The sequence below is a fragment of the Anoplophora glabripennis genome, unplaced genomic scaffold (assembly GCF_000390285.2).
Source record: "Anoplophora glabripennis isolate ALB-LARVAE unplaced genomic scaffold, Agla_2.0 scaffold976, whole genome shotgun sequence".
Classification (NCBI taxonomy): Eukaryota; Metazoa; Arthropoda; class Insecta; order Coleoptera; family Cerambycidae; genus Anoplophora; species Anoplophora glabripennis.
In genome coordinates this window covers 84992-110369 of record NW_019417092.1, presented here as the reverse complement: position 1 = coordinate 110369, position 25378 = coordinate 84992, and the positions used below count along the sequence as shown (strand labels likewise).

The 25378-nt window shown below is 31.0% G+C and overlaps 1 protein-coding gene across 2 annotated transcripts in view; it reads left to right on the top strand.

Annotated features, from left to right (window-relative positions):
* Positions 1-6136: 6136 nt before the first annotated feature.
* The window catches only part of LOC108913371 (glycerol-3-phosphate dehydrogenase, mitochondrial), a 42600-nt gene continuing 23358 nt past the window's right edge, over positions 6137-25378 (top strand). For both annotated transcript variants that reach the window (XM_018718922.1, XM_018718923.1), the window contains exons 1-2: positions 6137-6342; positions 22524-22635. In XM_018718922.1, coding sequence (XP_018574438.1) covers positions 22537-22635 — 99 coding nt within the window. In that variant the 5' untranslated portion in view covers positions 6137-6342; positions 22524-22536. The remainder of the gene's footprint in view (positions 6343-22523; positions 22636-25378) is intronic.

Genomic DNA, 25378 nt, shown 5'->3' with positions numbered 1-25378 from the left:
CTTGTAGGATTGCTTCTTCGTGTGTGTGTGGGTGGGTGGGTGTGTAAGTGTTAGTCGTGTGGGGATGCCCCCTTACGGGGGCGTACGTGTCTTTTGGTGTATTTGTCTGTCTGGTATATTGTTTGTCGGGGGTCGCAATTTTAAAGAAATGTATTTTAAAGTAATGCAAATAACTGATAAATAAGTTAAAACTTACCTGGGCATAACCCCGGGACAGGTACCTGAACAAAGATGCCGACGGCCTCTATGCTTAGCCGGGGATTAGGTCGGTGATTAAAAGGAAAGAAAGGGATTCTTTCCAGGTAGCCTTAATAAAGGCAGGTAGATTTTGCTCGTTGCAATCACTTCACCTCACAAACTAACACGTCCGCTCAGCTCGGCTGTTCGCACTGAACTGGGACATCCCTACCTGCGAACCTAACGTCAACAACAACTGCGTCACTGTGTGACGTAAAAGCCTTCAAAATGTCTGCGCCCGTAGCGTCCCTAGAAAAGTGGATGCGCACTCGTCGAAGCTCATTCTCCCCTACTCTATATCTCTGGTGTTTACATTTTACATATAAAGGTGTTACGTCATTTACTAATTTTTAGGCAACTATCACTATCCATTATTATAAACTCAGTTGCCTATATCTCGACATATTTTTGGTGGTATGGTGGTTGCGGGTTATCTAATATTGTTGAATGAGATTATTAACTTCTATTCATATAATTTGGCAGATGCGTCGACAACAGTAAATTATTTCGAAAAGTCATATAATTAAGTGTTTACTTAAAGTTTTTTTAAGCAGGTAGCAAAAAATATTCAAGAAAATTTTCAAGAAAAATTTTCAAAATATATAATATGGTCTGAAAATACATTTTTGTAGAGGATGATTTCTACTTAGGTCCACATAGAGAACGTCCGTAATGAAATTGAAATTTTAAGTAAGGATAACTGACCCTGAGATCTCGAAAAGAGTTACATATATGATGTACATTTGCCATTTTTTTTTTTAATGAACTGATAAATACAAATAATAGGTGTTTTCTTATCTTACAAAATTTTCAATTTTCTTAATGTTACCGGATTTGAAAGTTTGAAAAATGAAATGTTAGTGTCAAATTAAAATTTAAATAGATATCACTATGAAGAAAATTTGATAATGAAAAATATATAAGAAAAAAAAACACCTGTTTGTATCTATTAGTTGACAACGAAAAAAAAAAAATGCTGATATATATTATGTGCAATCTTCTTCAAGCCATTTTTACATGATTGGTGGTCGGACATCCATTCCTATTTTAATTTTTAATTTCGAAAATTTCGTTCACTTTTTTTAGGCCTAGAAATCATTCTCTAAAAAATAGTATGGGTTCCATGGTTTATTGACAAAATCTAATCACAATTTTATGACTATATTCTCCTCTTCCTGCTGGACGACAAAGAGGCAAATGGGATGATAAGACGTCTCTCTCTTCATGCCAACCTCAACAGACGGTATGAATATTTTCTTTTTATCTGAAAAACAATTAGGATTCAATTCAATTCAATCCCTAAAGAATATTTGAAAAACTGAATGACAAACTTTCAATGCTGATGCGTAACAAGTTTTGTAACACAATTTTTAAAGGCTCTGCAACTTCTAAAATATAGAAAATTAAATTAACTTTTTGATAAATAGCTCAAGAATCATTGAGTCAAATTTGGTTCAATATTATTTTTTCATAGTAGTTACTTTCAGGTAAAATTGTAAAATTTGATATTTGTTACATCCTGTATAAAAATTTTCTAACATTCGTAAATATTTGGAAACTTGAATCTGTCGAAATCGTTGATGGTGTCACTATTTCATTACGTTCTAAGATTTGGTAGGAAATCATAAAGAAAATGTTAACACAGGAGATCTGCATAAGAACTGTAAATAAGGTTATTGTAAAAATAAATAGAAAAGGACTTTTTGGACATTTAAGTTTTAGTCAATGAAGTATTAAGGTATTAAGGAAAGGGTCTAGGAGAATTTTGTCAGATTTTTCGAAATAAAACATTTTTCAGTTAAAAAAAATTGTCAACATATAAAGGTGCACAAAAAACAAACAAATATTCATATCCTTATTTTTAATCCTCTGAAAATGTTAGTGGTGACTTTTTTATACTATATTTTTTGGCAGAAAATTGCAGGAAGATGTAAAAAAATTTTTTTTTAATTAAGTAATTCTAAAAAGATTGAACAATTGACTTATTCCGTAAGGGTTTTAGTGTATTAGTAAATTGGGTAGCAGAAATTCAAATTTGGCTTCGGATTGCACATGGAATAATATTTTTTGTATTATGAGAACACATTTTTCCAAATAAATTTGTTCAAGACCTTAATTTTCTTTACCTACGACCACTACTGTAAATACTTAAATACACAAACAGTATTGTATTGACCGTTGCTAGGCGGTTGCTAGGAAAACTACGATTTTTTTACCAAGCTGTGCGATTTTTTTACAGTACGTAATAGGAATCTTACATTGATCGCAGACGGTGTGTTTTTAAGTATTTACAGTAGTGGTGTAATGCAATTACGCACTCATAGAATTACGCACTCGCCGCTACGGGCGTCGTGCGTAACTTTTCCATTCGTGCGTAAAATGCTTTTTACAACACTTATTACGTAATATACTATTACAAACGTGACATTTTAAACCCTGACGTCTTAGCGAACAATACAATTGTCAAAAAAGTTTCAAGATAATTTTACAAAAAGAAAGACAAAAAATAGAAGAAAATCAAGGAACTTGTAAGACTTTTGATGTATTGAATAATCTAAATTTAAGATCTTGTAACGTATAGTCTGGTATAAACTAGTAAATAAGGAAATCTATGATTTATAAGACAGTATACAGAAGAAAAAAATATGGACGAGCTATACATATATACAGGATGATCCGAAGTTTTTTGATAAAACCGTCGAGTAAAATTAGGTGAAATTTGAAAATTTATTAAATTAATAAGAAAAATATAAGGTATATAAAACAGGATGATCCCAAATTATGAGACAAAATCGTTTTTTTTAACAATGCTGAAGAAATGGAGATCGTTAATTTCACTTACTTCTATTTAGCTTTTAAATACATCTAGTTATTATAGGATAATCCAAAGGAGATGAGTGAATATGAAACATTTAATTAAAAATTCATAAAGCAACTTGTTCTATTTCCTCATATGTCTACTTTCGTGATTCCAGTATATGACCAATTTAGTGTCCATTATAACCTAACTTAACCTAAGCTAACCTAATCTAACCGAATCTAACATGACCTAACCTTATCTTACCGAATTCAGTTATATTTTTATTTTTATCATTATGTCAACCAGAATAATGTTACTTTAAACTGCCATGGCTTCGGTATTGATCCATACCTTTAACATATTAGCTCTTTTCTTTTATTCATGATTTCAGAATCATGACCCGTTACGATCCGAAATCTAGCAACCTGATTGGTTTCCATCGGATCGTAACGCGTTGATTCCGAAATAATGAATAAAAGAAAAGGGTTATATACAGGGTGTCCGGTAACTACGGGGAAAAAATAAAGGGTTATATATAGCAGGTCAAACGAGTGCTAGTACTTCATATAAACTTTTTACCTAGGTGCCATTGTTGAGGAGTTATTGTCACTCAAAGTAAGAAGTTGAAAAATGAATATTGCCCATAATTTCTAAAGGGTTACTTTGATTAACTTGAAATTTGGGGGATAAAAGCAACTCATTCAAATGTATCTTTGTATATTTAAAATTGAATCAAATATTTTTTATTATACAAGGATGGTCCAAATTATGTTCTAAAATTTACGCAACTTTGACAGAGCTGTCAAATTTGATATTTCGCCCTCGCAGGCAGATAGCCCTGTTACTTTTCTACAAAAAAGGTATACTTCATGACCTATGAAAAAATGAACGGTTGTCAAGATAATTAAATCTTTGTATTTTGCGTCTAGCCACAACCGAGGACACAACGCAACAGAAAAAAAGATAAGAATGAAACATATGGATTAAATGAGGTTACTTCAGTAAATGCTCGATATGTCCTCCATCTAGTTTAATCCTTATTCTTTTAAGATTATTTTGTTGCACTCTAAATAGCATTTGTGGATTCTGTTTAATTTCATTATAATGATGTTCTATTATTGCCATCAACTCTTCTCTTGTATAAACCGGAGTCGAATACACCAATTCTTTTAGGTAACCCCACAAGAAGTCAAGGGGGTTAAGATCTGGTGACCTAGGTGCCCATAAAACCCTCATTTAGTCATTCAAGGCAAACACCAGCAAAGACGCATAGTTAATGTATGGGTAACCAATTACCAATTCTTACCGGATAGACTAAACGGTGCCCGATATTTGAATTTTTTACAACACGATCTAAATCTACTACTAGAAAATGTGCCATTGCAAACAGGAGATGTATTTCATGCACTTCAGTCGTGAAGTTAGAAATTACCCCAACGCAACATTTGGTAATAGGTGGATTGGGCGAGGCGGACCACACTTATGCATGGGCACCTAGGTCATCAGATCTTAACCCCCTTGACTTCTTCCTGTGGGGTTACCTAAAAGAATTGGTGTATTCAACTCAACTTTTTTCTGTTGCGTTGTGTCCCCGGTTGTGGCTATACGCAAAATACAAAACTTTAATTATCTTGACAACCTTTCATTTTTTCATAAGTCATGAAGTATACCTTTTTTGTAGAAAAGTAACAGGGCTATCTGCCTGCGAGGGCGAAATGTCAAACTTGACAGCTCTGTCAAAGTTGCGTAAATTTTAGAACATAATTTCGACCGTACTTGTATAATAAAAAATATTTGATTCAATTTTAAATGTACAAAGATACATTTGAATGAGTTGCTTTGATCCCCCAAATTTCAAGTTAATAAAAGTAACCCTTTAGAAATTATGGGCAATATTCATTTTTCAACTTCTTACTTTAAGTGACAATAACTAACTCCTCAACAATGGCACCTATGTATAAAGTTTATATGAAGTACTAGCACTCGTTTGACCTGCTCTATATAACCCTTATTTTTCCCCGCAGTTACCGGACACCCTGTATATATTACAGAATTGGAAAATTAACTATTGTCAACAGAGCCCTTTCATTTCTGCGATAAACATTACATAAAGGATTGATTTGTATCAGTGGCGGCTCTTGAATTCCATGCCGAGAAGGACAGAAAAGTTTAGGTACAAAGTATTGAGAAAAAATATATTGGGTAAGTATTGTAAGCAGTTCTATTTTAAGTACGAGTATTATTGAAATATAGGACAAATGTGTTCAATATTATTATTTCATAGTGTCCATTCTGGATTTGTGCGAAATAAGCTTTTAATTACTTTTTCATTAAAGGTAATTGGTATTTCTCGCACATTTTATTTTTCAATAGTTAGCATTATTGTTAGTCTGTCTTTACGTATACGTAAGTAACAAAATTTTACACCACACCTGAACAAATTACGTCTAATAAGAAAAAAAGTCGTGAAAAGGTACTATTTGGTTATGGTCGGACTAAACAAAGCCCAAACTACATAGTAAACGTGCACTACCCCCACTCCATTTTTCACTGCTGCGCGACGGTAACCATGACCACCGCTGCAAACACTTTACAGATGTAGAAGCGAGCTAGGCGGAGAGTTCAGAGTTTTTCAAACGAATTTTGCAAGTCGAGTTAAATTGACTGCACATTAGAAATTTAATATTTCCTTTTTAATGTGTTTCATTTTTTTTGCTATGAAAATTTCTATGGGGTCGTGCCACCCCAGAGCCCCCTGCAATAGCCGCCACTGCTATGTGTCTAAGCTTTAATGGCTTTCTTCATCATTATGTCACTCAAGGATGTGATAACGCCAGAACGTGAATCCTAGATCAAGTTAATGGAGGTCACTCGCATCTAGGTTTGCATCAACTACTCATTCGCTATTTTCTGCTCCTCGCATGGGAAGAATACCGAAATAGTTGGCACGGTGCCATGGCGTGATTTACAATCAGACGTCAAACCCAATATTTACGTGAAATTGTATTTTACTCGTGTTGATCACGTGAAAAAAATTTTCTCGAGTAGATAAGTCTGCCCGGTTAGGTCTGGATTTAAGCTGTCTTGCTGAGTAGTCAGGAGTCTCGCGACTAGAATCGATAACGCGAAAAATAGTTGTGACCACTCTGCGCGCGTGCGACAGACTCCCTGTTTGTGCGCGAATTCACACTAAGGCTTCCCCGTACTCGCCAGTTCACGATTTCGACGATTTAAATGTGAGTTGTGCTTCCTGGTGCGAGCGCTGTTACATTTACGTAATTTCGAGTGAGATGACTTGAGAAAAAGTGAGTAAATTTTTCTTCGGAATTGTCCATTAGCTGAATTATATTATATATCATTGTTACATAATTTGTACATATAAGTATATTGAATTCATTCACATGATTGTCTGTCCGACATTGACCTATTATAAAACGCATTTTGCTAATGTTAAATAAAGGATGTATGGTTGTATACATATTTATTTCTGTATTAAATTATTTGAAATAAGTGATGATTTATAATTTTATACAGTCATATTTAAGAAGGAACCTATCTACATACATACGTATTGAACGAGATTCAAAAACTTAAGAGAAAGATGTGAATAATTTTTTGATTTTTTATTTTGAAAACTAAATACTTTCTTAATGTCGTAACTTGTACTGCGGTGTAGCTAATAGGAATATTAATTAGTGATACACGTATACTCGTATATAGTGGCAGTGGGTGTACCTGTATTACTCTTTCATTTCATTAATTTGGTTGATGAGATATATCTTCAGATTTAAAATTTTCAAACGTTTATATTGTATCCTATATGTAGTATGTACACCATTGTCCTTGGAATCATATGATTCACATTAGATAAATATATATCTTGCATAAGTTATTTTATAGGGTAATAAGTTTAATTGTAATACCATGCTATTAATAAAATCGACAGCTTGTTAAAATTATCACGTATTTAACTTTTCAAAATATTTCTTTTTACTGACAGTTTGTACTTTATTAAAGATACAATTTTTATTAAGTATTTAATAATATTTATTTCTGTTATCCAATCAAATTACTGTCCTCAATTTCAATGTCTAGTTACGCCAAACTAGAATATTTTCTAATTATATGACCAGATGTACCAAAAAATTTTATCACGAAAGTATAACATCGATATTTATATAATTAATTTCCTTATAAGCATGAATTGAATATTATCTGAAGGTAAATATTGGTAATGGAGTTATGAGTTTATTAGACTCAGATAAATGAAATGCCTATACAGGGTGCAATGTTCCAAAATGAAGTAGTATTTATCTCATTTAAATTTTCGTACCTACATAAACATTTGCTGTTTGGGTTTCTTTATTTGATTGTGAGATACAGAGTATTAATACTTAATTATTAATTAATAGTGTGTTGAAATAGTGTCATTGCATTTTGAATTTGAACACATTTAAATAAATTCTATGTTTATCAAAAAATTAACTCTTCACAAAAAGCTAATTTATTACATTATACAAATAACATTTTTTTTCCCTGTTGCCTGCCATAATTTTTGAAAATGTACCTAACCATTAGGCCAACCAATAGAGTGAAAAAAGAGGCTGTTTTTACACTTAAATATTACAGCAAATTGCATGTATTTCCTTTTGAAAAATACTTAGTAAATGAAAGCTCAAGTGATTTGCCCAGCAGTCATGAACAATTTTTTTTAAACAAAAACTGCAAGAAATGCATTTTTTTATATCTCGACAAATAACGATGGAATCGTATTACTATCAATATGACTTTTGTAGAGAAAAGAAAACCTATAAAATGTTTTTTTGTGCGATCCGATCGGTTCATTTTGTACAAAGGAAATCCGGAAAACCCTCTAAAATATACCTTTTTTCAAAAATTCATAACCGTCAAATTTGAAGAGTCGGGTAGCGAAAGTGGGGGAAGAAGCGAGCGGAGGATTCTGGCTCGAGAGTACTTTCGATTATTTCGGGCGACTTTTAAGGGCATTTTTAGCATATTTCCCATCACCCAGACGAAAATCCGAGATATACAAATTGGAGAGTTTGTCGTCTACTTTCAGATGCCGTTTTCAGAATTTAAATCGGATCATTTTTGATAAATCGCCACGCTGTGCAAAAAAAAGACTAATTTGTTTATAATGCAATTGTGCAAAAATTATGCATCGGACAGAAACCATCTTGGGCACGATTCAACTACATATTATTATCTGTCATTTCCCGCAATATTGTTTTTCCAGCTTCAAATTTGACGGAGTTATGAGTTTTTGAAGAAAGGTCCATTTTAGAGGTTTTTCCGGATATTCGTTGTAAAAAAATGAACCGATCGGGTAGCATAAAAAACCATTTTATAGGTTTTTTTTATTCTTTACAAAAGTTCTATTGAGAGTAAGGCGATTCCATCATTATTTTTCGAGATATTATAAAAAAACCAAAAGAATATATTTTTTTTGCAGTTTTTATTGTTAAAATAAATTGTTCACGACTTTGCTGGGGAAATCACTTGGCTTTTCATTTACTAAATATTTTTCAAAAGGAAATACATGAAATTTGCTGTAATATTTAAGTGTGCCAAAAAAATTGTTGGCCTACATTCTACATCAATATTAATAAAATTAATTTTAGTACCAGAGATATTTTAAATAAATTAGAACATTTTGGACGACATGCAGAAAAAAAAATTATTTTGGTGAACACTTTTCCATTATTCTTAAATAACGATTCCATCCATGCGTAATTCAATGAATAATTTTTAATTAAGTACCACAAAGTTGTTCAATCGACTCGGATTTTATTTTTATAATATAATCCGATTTTTGTAATAACAAAATGTAACTCAGTTTATTAAGAAGAATGATTGCTAAAAGTCATAGAAGTAGACAAAATAAAGAAGATCCTCACTTGAATAGTTTGTAAAATATTTTAATAGAAAATGTTTAATTAAAGGAAACTAATTAAAACTGTTATCCTACAACGTTTTAATTATTTTGCAAAAATTATTGTAAGTAGCAGTACAGAAATATTTAAATTATGCATAAAAATCTCTTGTGTAATATAGGTAGATATAGAAAATAACTTTCGTTGGCCATTTGGAGAATATTGAACCTAGAGAATAGTTTAGTCATTAATAATTACTATTTACGCATAAAAAGTAGATTATTAAATTATACCTACTTATTTTTTAAATAAAGAACAAATTGCTGCTCTTATAGCGATTCTTTGACACTAATCATTTTTTTTAACCCTTATTAGCGCCATGCACAATGGGTCGTAATGCTGCACTACTCTCCAAAAGGTTGTTACCTCTTTCATTTACGACATTTTTAAGCAATTTAAACAACTTTATATTTGAATAAATTTGTTAATAATGCTTCTAATTAAAAAACTCCTGAATTGCTGCGAAATTATTACGCTGTAGTCGTCATTAAAAAATTATATTAATAAAATTGTCGATAAATCTTTCCTGGAGCTGGAATTTGATAAAATATAGTATTGTAAAATGTTAATTTTACCTAATCATTCAAGGTTACCGGAAAATATAGTGACGTCGTAGCTGTAGATAAATAACTATAGTTAATTAGTTTGAAGATATTACGGTCTCAGTTAACTTATTTTTCGATAATGATCTAAGTTTACATCTTGGAATTACCAATTAATAAGATAAATGTTAGTTAAACCACAAAAATTAGTCCATACTCAGAAAGTAGATAAGTACGTATCTTTGAAAAAATTGCATACTCAAACTTTAACTACTTCTAGAAATGATTTCAATTGTTATAAGGAAAATAATCTCTATTTATATCTATCAAGTAGTATCTAGTAATCTAGTATAGGAAGTATATCTACAGGGTGTCCGCATAAGAACCGACACAGGGCAAGTGCATGTAGGGGTGTAAAAAAAAATTTAAATTAAATTCTGCTGTGAATTAATATTACTATTTTTCAATTCGGACAATGAAAATAAAAGTTCGGTGCAATTTTAGGGGTGAGTCATCCCCAATGAACACTTTGTAGTGCTTCAATTAACTTTAAATCATAGTCAAAGAAGACCAGTAATAAATCTAAATCATGTACCAAATTTGATTCTACTGCGAAATTTAGGGCCCCACTTTTGGAGCTAATAACTCCTCAGGGGTACAACTTTGTATATAGGCAGGTAAGTTTGGTTAAATTACAATATTTTGGACACCTCTCCATGCAACTGCCCTGTGTCGGTACTTATGCGGGACAGCCTGTATATTTAGTCGGTAAAAAACAGATAATTTTAAAATGTAAAAATGGTCAATGCTATAGAAACATATTGCTTACTTATTGTTTATTTATAATTACTACGATTACGCTTCTTCAGAACTAATTTGTATATGAAGATGAAATGAAAACCAAAGATCTGGGTATCCATTTTCCAAGACCAGTTTTAGAAGAAAAAAATTTGGTATGTATTAGAAATAATTCTTCTTTCAAAATAATTTCAGTTCACTTATGGTTTCTTTAATTTATGAATCCATTTTAAATATATACAGGGTTTCACAACTTATCCAAAAAAATTTGGGAATAGATGCGGCATGGAGTCAATATTGTAAAAAAAATTTTTGTAAAATCCTTATAGTTTCTGAAAAAAAAATTATTGAAGTTATAGCACATTAAACCACTACATAGCTGGACAACTGTAGTCTCTAGCGTCATTCGCAATACGCGTGGAGATCCATGTGACTCCTAATACTGAAATCCGTCGTTGCGGTAGTTTTTACCTGTTATCTGTGGTATTTACATCAGTTTTTTAGTAGTTAGTGTCAAAAATGGCTTGCGTGTATAGCAACTCAGAGTTGATGGATATCGTTTTAATTTATGGTGAAGCAAGACAACATTTGTATTATGGTGAAGCATTTGTGTTATGGTGAAGCAAGACATCATTTGTGTTAGTTCGTAGAAAGTGAGTAAGACGGACCCAAATGTGTTTACACGTGAGTGGATAAAATTTTGAACAATTGTTGTTGTAACATCGGGTAAGTCAAATGATTTTATTATTTAAAAACACAAATTAATTTTATTAATAATTAATAAAGGCAAAAGCATTTGAATTTGCCGATATAAAATAGGTGCGATAAAATTCTATTTACATATTTCTTTCCTTGCGAAAGTTTTTGTCCGTTTTTATCACGCCGCCATACCGGTCGCATTGTGCGGGTCAGGTTTTACAGTGGACCAGTTTCCAGTGCCGTGCAGAAGTGTATTTTTAATTCAATTTCGAACTGACCTTTTTGATTTTTTCTTTACAAAATTGTATTTGTAAGGGTCCCCTGTACATCCAGAATTTTTTTTTGGATAAGTTCTGAATCACCCTGTATAAGATGTATATTTTAAATATATTTAAATTAAACTGTATTGTTTTCGATACATAAATCAACAATTTAATATGTTTGAATTTAGTTCCCCATCATTATCTACTTTAAATTAAAACGTTTGGTCTTTGGCAAGTAACGTTTATTCATTCACAAAATTACATGAATGTAATAAAGTATCCCAAAAAAAATCAATGGCGGGGTCCACTCGTGACATGATTGAGTCAGTCACATTATAAAAATAAAAATAGATTAACTAAAAATATAAATCCGGATATAGATTTTTAACCGGTATTTTCATAAAATTTTTAAACTAAATTTATTTTACTTTACACTATAAATATATTTACTCTATTCATTTTATCATAATTCTGTCTGTGATCAACTTACTGTTTACTCAATTCGATGTATTTATTTATTTATTTATTTATTCATTTTTAAAAGAGCTTTTTTTTTGCTTTGAACCCTATAAATTTATCCTATTCATGTTTTCATAATTTTGTCTGTGACCCTCAAATAATTTTCGCAATTCAATTTATTTCGATTTTATTGCAACACTAAAACATGTTTCTGATTTATATTTTTATGTGTAATTTCTTAGAACTAAATGACGAAAAATTCGTATCATTTGGATTTTAACAAGAACTGAGTGAGGTAAAACGACAAAATAACGAAAGAAAAACCGTACAACCGTAAAAATGTAATTTATGCAAATTTTACCGTGCGTAAATATTGGGGTATATGTGTCAAGATTATTAACTTAATTTAACAATTACTATAATTTTCACAATATCCACACCCAATCTCCTTCTTGGAGTTCATACTGACATGGTGCATGCAATTTTACTTATTGCTTCTATTTTGCGTTTTTTTTTCAATTACTGGCGATACATTTAATACTATTGTAGTTAAGTGTAAGTAAATTTAAGATTCTATAATAAAGTTCTTCTTTATAAGAAGGAGCATCTATGGTTCCTATAAACATATATGTTTCTTTCAATTTGCAAAAAACTTTTAGAAAGACCATGTAAATAATATTTATTTTACCATTATTTAAAAAGTAACTTGATGTCATGGCACTTGTAGCATTAATTACCTACATTTTAAAGGACTTTTTGCCATTTATTTCGAAATTGCGACATGTATCACGAATACATATTCCTAAAGCCTTTAAGGCCACAATATTGTGATTCACTTTGAAATATCTTGAAAAAAAATTGGAAGCGAAAATTACTAAGTCAACCCCTGAGGCTATGTCTCTTATGCTGCATGTAATGGACAATCAAAAACCAAAGCTGCATACAAAATTTGAATGAAATCCATTCAACCGTTTTTCTAATTTAAGGGAGAACATTTTTTTAAACGGCATGTCTCGAAAACGAAGCGTTCTTGAAGTCTTGTTTTTAGGGATTTTTATTTTTAGTTTATGACTTACAACTGACCATTAAAATTTGGCATTAGGCACCTATAATATTTTTTTGCTGCTGTAGGTATGGACAAAATAGTTAGAATATTAATCTTGAAAATTTAATTCTTATGGAGATTTCGCTGGTGTGATTTTCCTATATGTATAATTTATTTTTTTATACATAAACTTTTTCTGAGGTATAGGCTTTAATGTCGCTAGTTTAGATACTAGGCAATTAATTTGTATGTTTAATACCTCGTTAGATGGTGTCACTGAAACATTGCCCGTTTTAAAATTAGCCATTCCGGCCAGCTGCCAAAAAATAGTAATTACACGTAACAATAAAAAATTCTCACTATTTGGCAAGGCTGCGGTCAGCCTGACAAAAATATCAGTATGGTAAAATGAGGAGGATCATTGAGTCTGTTAAGTAGGTATTACGTTGAATGAGGAATCCTGTACTATTTGTTATTGTTTTACAAAAAAAATAATCTAATTTCTATGCACCAAAAGTTATGTTATAAATAAATCCGGTTGTCAAGATGTAAACTACATTCACAGATTTAAGAGATTGATTGCTTGTACCTATTGAATTGTCACAGGTCGTAAACCAAGCATTAGGTTTGTGCAGTTCTGCACACAATTCTGTTTCTCTTTAGCAATATGTATTGGGAGTACGTTTTGATTTAACATAGGAAATTCAAGCATAGTTAAATGTAAGTTTATTTTCAAGATAATTACAATAACACAATAAAATAATCATGATTAATAGGCACAATAAATATAAAAGTTTATTCTTTTAATCCAGCTTAACAATCGGTAAGATCATTATGTAAATAATAAATCTTAATAATTTTAGGGTGTGAAACACTATTTGATTGGTTATTTATACACTGTTCACTTCACTAACAATAATATCCTTACCTTATTTTCCTTTCAGAAAACAATTTTCCATACAGCTTTTACCAAACTTTTCAAGCTCAATGAGAATGGAGAATTTAATAGTTTTTGACATTTTCATATTTTTCTTGTCTTTTAGCATCAAGCCTTCTTCTATTTTCGGCCCCATAGCTATTTGAATGATCAAAACTACATATAGTTTGCAAGAAACTCATTTATCTATCAAGCCATCAGAAACATTTTATCAGATCAAATCAAATCAAATCAAATCATTTATTAAAATGTTTACACAAGTCAAAGAAAGAAAAACACGAAAGATACAACATATAAGCAACACTACACTAAAGCTAAAAAAACACATTCAGATAAATATAACGTTAACAGAATAAAAAAGTGAATATTACGAACATACATTAAATATCTAAAAAGTGGTCAGCAAGGAACTTATCAAAATTGTAAAACGCTTTCCTCTTAAGATATTTTCTAATTCTGGCCTTAAAACAGTCTGAATTTAGTGATTGAATCTCAGATGGAAGTCTATTAAAGAATTTAATGCAAAAATAATTTGTGCCATCTCTGGATTTCGCTAATCTTTGAAATTTAGGCCTAATATTGTGCCGATCTCTTGTATGATGAAAATGAAAATTTTCTTGTCGAACAAATCTATTCTGATTATTTTTTATATAAATGAGACATTCAAATATGTAAACTGACGGCATTGTAAGAATATTTAGCAGTTTGAAGTGCTCCCGACAATCATCTCTGTATTTTATTCCAGCCATAATTCTAATGCATTTACGTTGTAAACCAAAAATTTTATCACTGTGAGACGAATGACCCCAGTTCAAAATTGCATAAGTTATGGTGGCATGAAAAGTACCATAATATGCAGATATGAGTACAGGCTTAGATACTACACGATCCAAATTACGCAGTAGGAAAATATTCTTAAATAAACGTGCGGATAAGTCATTGACATGTTTTTTCCAACTCAATTTAGTGTCAAGGTGAACTCCAAGAAATTTAATGCTATTTGAGTTATCACAAGTATTGATATGGCGAAGTGTAAAAAGAAAAGATTGAATTTTGTCAACATTTAAGTTCAATCTATTAGCAATAAACCAGTCCTTTTTCAGCGGCAGCATATCCACTGAATCCTCTGTGAGTTTAATTAAGTTATTATTTGACTTTAAAGCGGTAGTATCATCGGCAAATAAAATAGTCAGTAGTTATATCACAATTTGGGAAATCATTGATGTAGATAAGAAATAGAATAGGTCGCAATACTGAGCCTTGGGGAACTCCATGAACTATTTTTGTTAGGTGTGAAGAACAAGAATTATAAAAAACTTACTGAGTTCTGTTCGATAGATAAGACTCAATAAGGGACACGCTATTGTCATCAAAATTATAATATTTTAGTTTATTTAAGAGAATTCTGTGGGACACACAGTCAAATGCCTTAGTCAAATCGTAAAAATTTCCACTGACAACATTGTTTGATTCGAAATTGTTTAAAATAATTGTAGTCAACTGGTTAATAGCTAAAGTTGTTGACCTTTTGTTCCTAAAACCATACTGACTAGAATGGAATAAATTATTGTTTTCAAAATACTCTGCATTTGCATTTTTAAGGCAGTTTCGAAAACCTTTGCCAGAACAAGAATAAGAGATATTGGTCGGTAGTTAGATACATCATCTTTCTCACCTTTCTTAAAAACAGGAATAACCTTGGATAACTTGAAAGCTGTAGGAAATACGTTGGAGCTAATACATTGATTAATTAGTTTAAATAGTAAAAAAATTATAATGTTCTTAAGAGTTTCCAAAATTGGAACATTCAAATCATAAGCATCTTTGCTTTTTTTTTACTTTTAAGTTATTTAGAATAGTCCTTCCTTCATTAAAAGACAACTCTCTGAATTTAAAAGTCGTTTGTGACCTCGGGGCAGTCAAAAACTCGGAAGGTAACTTGTTGGGAAGCGGGAGCTCACTCAAAAGACGCTCTGCAATATTGGAAAAATAAGTATTAAAGTCATTAGCGTTTAATGAATTGCTTACAGGTGAACTGCGGTCATTTTTATTTTTTATGAGGTTCCATATTGCTGCTTGTTTATTAGTAGATGTATTTATATAGTTGTCATTGGTGTTTTTTTTTGGCTTTAGATAATTCCAGACGATACTTATTGCGATAGGAATTGAAGGTTTCCCGGGACATGGGGGTTGGATGCTGACAATGCACGTCTCTTAAGAAATTTAATTTTTCTCTCATAGTGACAAGCTCTTGAGTAAACCAGGCACTATTACTAGATTTGAAATTATGTTGCGTTTTAGTTTTTATTGGTAAACAGACTTCAGAAATAGGTTATTCCAAGTATGGTCTCTACTTGGGTAATAAACTCATTTGCTGTGTAATCTCTTGACAATAGTGTCTGTTTAAAAAAATATTTGTTTTGTCACTGCATAATGTACTTAACTACTACAATTAAATAAATAGATACATATTTCCAACAGGTAAATATACCTAATACCAACTTTTATAAATAAAATGATTTACTTATTACAATAATTAAAACTACGTGCACAAGTAATTTCGTTAACAACTCTTTATATAAATTTGTATTTGGTTTAAAAATGTGTATTCGAATCGTAGGCCACTGACATCAACCTTGTGACGTAGACTATGGATATGTTATTACAGAGAACTCTCCACCATATTCATTTCACTTTTACATTTATTTAATTGCTGGTAAATAATGAACTCATACAAAAATAAAAAATGCGGGTCTAGCTTTTTGCGACATTATTTCATTTTGCATTCACTGAATTTCATGATGGACGGTTATTGAACTTAGGTCGACGCAGGTCCCAGCTGTAATAAAGGCATAAAAACCACAAGTGTAGCAAATAACTCTTACTGCACATATCAAGGTCAGATGTGACTAATATATTTTTAAAAACATTGTAGGAAAATATGTTTTAGTGATTATTTTCACCTATGTACCTACTACAGAGATATAGTAGGACAGTCTTATTAAATTTTGCTGCAATAGAAGAAATAAATACACATTTTTGTGGAACTATACGAAAGTCCCTTTATACATGATTCAAATGGTGACAGTTTTTTTTTTGACGAAATAGTAAACTACAATAATATACAATTTTTTACCACGAATTTTTCGTTGTAGGTATACTCGTGTTTATCTCATCATTTATAGTCTTTTAGACCTTTATTATTGATATGTTTAAGTGAAACCGCATTTATAATCAGTATCGCATTTTAGCAATCTTTCCGATGTGGAAAGTAATTTGTCTTTTAAATTTTTAGATATTCTAAACTAATGAAATGTGTTGTAGAATCGGCATTAAGGTCAATTTCGACTTAATTTAAATACATAATAATAATACATAAGTTCATGTTCACTAAAATGCCCTGTTCATACACCCGTATTTGTAGTTATCTTTTGTCAGGGTCCTGATCATCAGACGACCTACTGACAGTAAAGAACGATTAAATAAAATCAAAATCATTCGAGAAATTTTAGCGTTCATTGTGCAACGTCGGTGTTGTATCTAGGCGTCACCTTGCAAATAATAATATAAGTGTATGTCATCAGTGTTATCTTTAGCGAGAATTGGATTATCTTTTTTGTTTGCTTTTAAAGATTAATGACATATTAATTGCAGTTACTGCTCAATAAAAAAATCCCGCCGCATATAGGAGGTCTGTTTAGAAATTTATCGACTTTTATTTTTTTTTTTAATTTTATTATTATAGTTTTATACATTATTGGTCCTTGTACTCTCCACTTTTCTCAGTGGTGTTTCCATTTCATGAAAATGTCCTGGATAGCTTCATTTGATATGGCCTTTAAAGTTTGTACTTTAATGTCATCAATAGTCTGAAAACGGCATCCTTTCAGCACTGGTTTTAATTTCGGAAATAAGAAAAAATTGCAAGGAGCCACGTCTGGCGAGTAAGGAGGGTCAAGGAGGACAGTCATCTAATTTTTGAAACAAAATTGACGAATTGACAAAGCTGAGCGGGCACATTGTCATGGTGCAAGAACCATGAGTTATCTCGCCACAACTCTCTTCTCCTTTTGCTGATTTTTTCACGTAACCTTTGTAAAACGCCTTGATAAAACAAGTGTTCACTGTTTCACCCTGAGGCTAGAATTCAAAATGCACAATTTCGTTAAAGTGGAAACGAACAGTGAGCATCACTTTGACATTGAATAGAGACTGACGTTCTTTCAATCCATTGAACTTTTGTCTCAATATCTAGCAGTAAACACAGACTTCGTCTCCAGTTGTGATCTTTGTTGTTGAAAAACGTCCGCACGAGGAACAAATGCTGCAACTCGATGCATGTGCAATTTCTCAGTAAAAATTTCATGGCATGACCCTGTTAAAACGCTAACCTTTTCTGTAAGTTCTCTGACAATCAATCAGATTTTTGACTTTCTGAATGTGAGGGTCATCAGTTCAAGTCGAAGGCCTTGCTGGTCAAGGATGATCTTCAATTGACTGACGACCACTTTTAAATCATGAAAACCATTCGTAACATTGCATACAACCCAGAGCATCATCTCCGTAAGCTTTTTCAAAAGCTGAAATGTTTCCATGAAAGTTTTCTCAAGTTTAACGCAAAATTTTACGTTGCATCGTTGTTACAGAAAATCGTACGTTGCAAAAATCGTCGCTAACACATAAACGCGTTGTTCTCAAATGAAATATCAAATATCATTAAATATCCCCATTAGCGCGCAATTCAAAAAGTTCGGTTATTTTTTGAACATACCTCGTACAGGAAGTTTGTCGATTTGTTTTTAGCCAATCTCTGTCTATAAGTAAAATTTATTCTATTTTACAGCACCTAATGGCGTACAACAATACCAAAGTTAATAGACTTTATGATACAATTCCGTAAAAAAGTCGTAGTTATTTCACTAGTTTTATCTTTTAGTAACTAGTTATATTCAAGTAAGTACTAGTTAAATGCAATATTATGTTAATAGTTCTATAATTACTACGTAATAAAAGTTGAATAACTGTACAGTTATATGTATGTCGAGTGAAATATATTGCCATTAAATAACTTTGGAATGGTTCCACAAAGAAGTTTTAATTTTGGCACCGATCTTTATTTAGATAAAAGCGAAACCTACCAGGTTGGTCTGGGACATTTCAGAGACAGTTCAACTTATATTTTCGCGTTGAATAACAAACAATTTACGCCTTGTACAAACTTTGAAGTCACCACGGGTGTTATAGGATACCGAAGCTCTCGGTCGATGTACACTATCGACCTCGGCGCATTATTATCCATATAACACCCTATAGACCGATCAAAATAACTCATTTAGAGGGAAAAAAAAAGAAAATTGTTACCTGGACTTTCATAAGTGGAAATGGTAAAGGGGCTTATAATAAACGAAAAAATAAATAAATGTGTGAGCAGGGGCGGCGGAGGGTTGATTTGGGGGGGTTGAAAAGTTATGAAAAAATTGTATCATTGGGATTTCTGGCGAAAGTTGACGTCAAACAAAATAGCAATAATTGTATCTAATACAAAAGTTTTAGATCATGCTAAAATCTACAACTTTTGTAGAAGTCATTTTTAACATAACCTGAAAATTTTCGAGAAAAATGCAAAAAACAGGTTATTTCTGAGTTTTCGTTTTTTATTTCTCATTTCCATGAAAACAATTTAATTTTGACGAAACTTGGTGAAAGTATACCTTTCTTCTGTCTTAAATAACCTCAATTTTTTTTAGATAAAAAAATCAAGAAGTTTCTGAGATATTCATGTTTTTCGGCCTGATACACTTTTTTTCAAAGAAAAATTCTACTTAAAAAAATCTTCGTACAGAGTTCTGCCGGTAATAATTTTTTTCGTTTTGGCATATAGATACTTTTTGGTGAAATAAAAAAATTTGTAATCACAGTTCAAAAACATGTTCAAAAATGCAAAAAAGTAAAAAATGACTTGCAGCAATGAATTTTTCAGTAATTGTTGATAATTTGTTTAAATTAAAAAAAAATCAAAAACTGATTACACCGTTCAATTGTACCGAAAAAGTACAAAAAAACTGTCTCATTGTTTGACCCAAAACTTTATTTTTGAACAGTATTGCTATAAACATAAGTCCAATAGTGAATAATTAAATAAATAATATTTTTTTTCCGTAGGATCGATTAGTGTACTTATTTTTTTTTAATTTTGATGAATTCATAGATATACAGTGTGTCCAAGATAAGGATGTGATAGCATTAGGATCTAGGAAACGGTAAGAGATACGTGGTGGCTCAGATTAGATAAAAGTTGTGTTTTTTTATACCCAACAATATGCTGTTTAGAAAGTTTTAAAATTCCGGGTAGTTCCGGGGATATCCGGAAAAAACCGAAATTTTGCAAAATTGTTTAATTTTTTCTGTCTATTTGAAAACGAATTTTAAAATAAATTACATATTTACAATGCCACTTTTTTCGCTCTGTGCAATGGCGTCAACATTTTTGAAATCCGACGTTTCGTCTTCGAGGGGCCATCATCGGGTAAATTTTTTTAAATACTTCGCTGTTATTTTTATGATAAAATCTAGTCATACTTAATTCTGAATTGGAGGATATTACTATTGTAATCGCTTAAATAGTTTTTAGCTTGTTTTAGCTATAATTCAAATTTTTTCCTGAGTACGGCTCTGAACACTTTTAAAATATCTATTGGATGAAGTCATAACAGTATAAAAGGCAATACCGCACAAAATATCCAACAATTTTATATTAGCAATATTAATTAGAAATAATAAAATATTTCATAAATTCGTATTATTTTTTTATTAAGTACAACTTTTTAAATTATGGATTAAAAAATTGTTGGACATTTTGTGCTGTATTGACTTTTATTCCCTCCTCTCTCTCTCTCCTCCAATAGATACAGGTATTTTGAAAGCGTTCAGAGCTGTACTCAGGAAAAATTTTTAATGATAGCTAAAAACCTTTTTACAATAGTAATATCATCTAATACACAATTAAAAATGACTAGATTTTGTCATAAAAATAGCAGCGATATATTTAAATAAATTAATCTGATGATGGCCCCCCGAAGACAAAACGTCGGATTGCAAAAATGTTGACGTCATTGGATAGAGCGAAAAAAGTGGCAATGTAAATATGCAATTTATTTTAAATTCGTTTTGAAATAAAGCCAGAAAAAAAATAAAACGATTTTGCAAAATTTCGGGTTTTCGGATTTCGCGTCAACAGCAGATTTTGCAGTTAATACTTTGTATTGCTGAAATCTCAAATCATCCAGAGATAATTTATTATTTGTGCATTTGTAATTCGACTTAGATGTTTATAGCAATACTGTACAAATATAAAGTTTTGGGTCAAACAATGAGACACAATTTTTTTTATTTTTTTCCGTAGAATTGAATGGTGTAATCAGTTTTTGAATGTTTTTTAATTTAAACAAATTATCAACAATAACTGAAAAATTCATTGTTGCGTAATTTTTTATTTTTTTTTGCATTTTTGAGCACGTTTTTGAACCGTTATTACAGATTTTTTATTTCTCGAAAAAGTATATGTCAAAACGAAAAAAATTATTACCGGCAGAACTATGTGCGATGATATTTTTAAGTAGAATTTTTCTTTGAAAAAAAGTGTTTCAGGCCGAAAAAAGTGAATATCTCAGAAACTTCTTGATTTTTTATCTAAAAAAATTTGAGGTTATTTAAGACAGAGAAAGGTATATTTTCACCAAGTTTCGTCAAAATTAAATTATTTTTTCTACAAACGTCAAAAAATGACAAGGTTTGCGCATTGACAAAAATATGGGAAGTGGCACTTTTTTTTCGGATTCTTACGTTACCATGACACCGTACGCGAAATACTTCGCGCACTAGGGTGCGAAGTATTTCGCACACTGCATGTAAATTAATAAGAGTTTTGTATTTCAATCTTTGAAAAAATGAAGCAAAACTCCAAATTATTATTTATTTTTAAATGAATAACAATTAAATACTTTTAAAATAATGATAGNACAGTGAAAATTTGATTAGGAAAGACATTTTAAGCCAGCTCAACACTATTTTCTATAATAAATTAGGCATTTTACTTATTTATAATATTTTTAAGAGATAGATTTTGACGTTTGTAGAAAAAATATTGTTTGCATCTCGTGCGCGAACTACTTTGGTGGTCTCGAATAATTTTTTAACTCGGCTTCGCCTCGTTAAAAAATTCAATTCTCGATCACCAAAGTAGCATTTCGCGCACTAGATACAAAAATAACTATTTGCGGAAATGAGAAATAAAAAACGAAAAATCAGAAAAAACCCTGTTTTTCGCATTTTTCTCGGAAATTTTGAGGTTATGTTAAAAAGTGACTTCTATAAAAGTTGCATGATCTACAATTTTTGTATTAGATACTTTTTTGTTTGACGTCAACTTTCGCCAGAAATCCCAATGATACAATTTTTCATAACTTTTCAACCCCTCAAACCAACCCTCCGCCGCCCCTGCTCACAAGCCCTTTTACTTATAAAAGTCCAGGTAACAATTTTTTTTTCTCTAAGTGTAATTTGGTTAGACTACTATAAATACCTTATAATACTATTATATTTTTTTGTTTACATATATACAGATGGCGCAATTTTGACATTCGTTTTGACAGTAAACAAACGTCAATTTCACTTGCACTGACACAATCGCTAACGATAAGTGATTTAAGTTTAAAATATATAGTATAAATAAAAAAAGATCTATGTATACCTTTTTCCACTATTTTATTTAAAACTAAATTTTTGTTAAGGACTTGATACGATATGGCGACCAGGTTTCGGAAATTGGCGGTTGGTGGACTTGCTGGGACTGTAGGAGCCGGTTTAGCGTGTTACTTTCTTCTTAAAGAAAATGGAAACGGAGTAAGTACATATTTATAATTGAACATAATTATAATTTTAAACGATACATATGGTATTTCACTGAAATGATTTGATGTGAGTACAAGTCATTAAATAATAACATTGATGCAAAGGTGCTATAAACATTGTTTCCTCTAGTATTTTTCCACATTTCCTTCTTCATAACACACTTGATATATTTGGGTATATTTGTCTATAAGCTTGTAGATACCATTTATAAAGTTTTTGAAGCTATTAACCAACTTTGTATCGATTCCATTGCCCCATTATCATCTGTAACACTCCGACTCTGCGAATGTTCCTTGAAAGATGCTAAAAAGTGAGAATCTGATAAAACCAATTTCGGATGGTACCATAGTGCATAGTCGGTTAAAACTGATGTCGAAAAGTGTATCTGTAAAGGACATTAGCAAGTTTGTGGACAGGTTTGTTACAAAGCGAAGGGGTTTGTCGATACAAAGAATAAACAGAACCCAAATATTACAGTGTTTTCGTATATGTCCACATTTTATTCAATATAATTAAATTAGACACTGCTGCATGCTTTGGTTGTAAGTCAAGATTCCTTATTCTTGAGGGACAATTGAACTAAAATTTTCATGTCACATAGTTCTTTTTGAACAAGGTATTCTGTTTCTTTAGAACGATCTCAAAATAATACAGCAAATGAATATTAAATTTTCACATTTTGGATTGCAGTTTGTTTATATGACATGGAAAATGAAAACTAAATTAAATATATGCTTTTCTGGATCCACTAAATATTTGTTTAATTATATTTTATCCGACACACATGCTAAATTATAACGTTTTGCATTATACTTAATTTGTATGTTAATTTATGGTATTAGTGCCTGATATATGTAACAATTTAATCGTCATTAGGTCATATCCCATTGTTTCTAAACTGGTATAATTATTCTTAATTATGTCTGTCTTTAATATAATTCGAACTTGCTGAAACGAAGTTTGTCAAAAACCTAAAAATTGCAGGAGGATCCGTAAACAGCTATTTAAAAATAGGATGGAAATTTATGTTTATAGAAACAACTGCATTGCATTTATTTTTAACAAAAACTGCTACAACAGATAAACTCCTAAGAATGTATTAAATAAAAATCCTAAAATTACATAAATTTTTACTTTTTGACTGAATTAATTATTTACAATTAATTTTACTAAAAATTATTTATGTGGTAATTGATTTTCAATACCCTGTTATTTTGGCATGTTTCGACCGGTAGACGTCAATGTCGGAAGAATTTTTGTCGGACAAATTTAAATCGGCATTTGCAACAAAATTTCCAGTTGCTTAAGCTAAAAATAAAAGATGTGGTCTTGACTTTTCAAGACCCGATTGGAAAAGCGGAGGAATCAAGAAAAGTCGCAGAGGAAAAATGTGGTAGACTCGTCAAAACTAAACTCCTCAGGGGAAGTATGTGGTAATCAACTTTCCAGAGGGGGCCTGTACAGTGGACTATTCCGATATGTCAGAAAAAACTGCCGTTCTTTAATTTCTTTTGGTCGCAAATATACAGGGTGAGTCAGTTTTTTGTAGACAAACTTTAACAGGAGATAGAACACATGTTTTTAAAAAGAAAAGTTCCTATAAACATATGTCGTAGAAGGCTTCGTTTCTGAGATACAGGGTGTTGAATATATTTTTTTTTCTCGAATTTTCATTATAATTTATAAACGAATGCTTAGATTTTTTTCATGTTTGGGAGATAATGTCTATTAATTAAGTGGCATAAAACAAGCGATAAGAATGTTCAAAAACTTGCACAGTGGCGGAGTGGAGGGGGTGCTCAATCTCTTTCTTAGACAGAACTTCTACGCCAATGACTATTTTAAAAAAAACTGTTATTTTCATTATCTACATACAGTTTAACAAAAATAATGTCCCTTCTTCCGTTTCGAAATTCCTGTGCGTTTAAGAGTTATTTTGATTTTTAGAGTTTGATGTGGTACTAAATTAAATAATTTATTTATTATCAATTATCTGTTAAATATTTAATTCTATTAACGAAACCTACCTAAATATGGTTTGTTAAGGATTCTAAAAGCCGAAATCTCATATTCTTTATCTCTTTCCAATGTAGTCAAAGTAAATATTTGTTATATCAAGCTATACTCAAATACAAGATTTTTATAAGTTGAAATCTGTTACATTACATACATACAATACATTATTGTGCAGTTGTCAAAAAGTTTTAAGAAGTTGTTACTTAAATATTGTTCTAAATTCAAAAAATTTCTACATAAACATTAACGTCAATGTTTTTTTTTTGTAATTTAGTTGCAGTACATTAGTACGCAGCAGTCGCAGCACATAATAAATAAGGATTGTTAAAATTAGTGTACCTACTAAACAGATTTCAATTTATAAAAGTCTTGTACTTGAGTATGGCTTGATATAACAAATATTTATTTTGACTACATTGGAAAGAGATAAAGAATATGAAATTTCGGCTTTTTAGAATCCTTAATAAACCATTTTAGGTAGGTTTCGTTAATAGAATTAAATATTTAGCCGATAATTGATAATAAATAAATTAATTTAGTACCACATCAAACACTAAAAATCAAAATAACTCGGAAACGCACAGGAATTTCGAAACAGAAGAAGGGACATTATTTTTGTTAAACTGTATGTAGATAATGAAAATAACAGTTTTTTAAAAAAATATTCATTGGCGTAGATGTTCTGTTTAAGAAAGAGGTTGAGCACCCCCTCCATTCC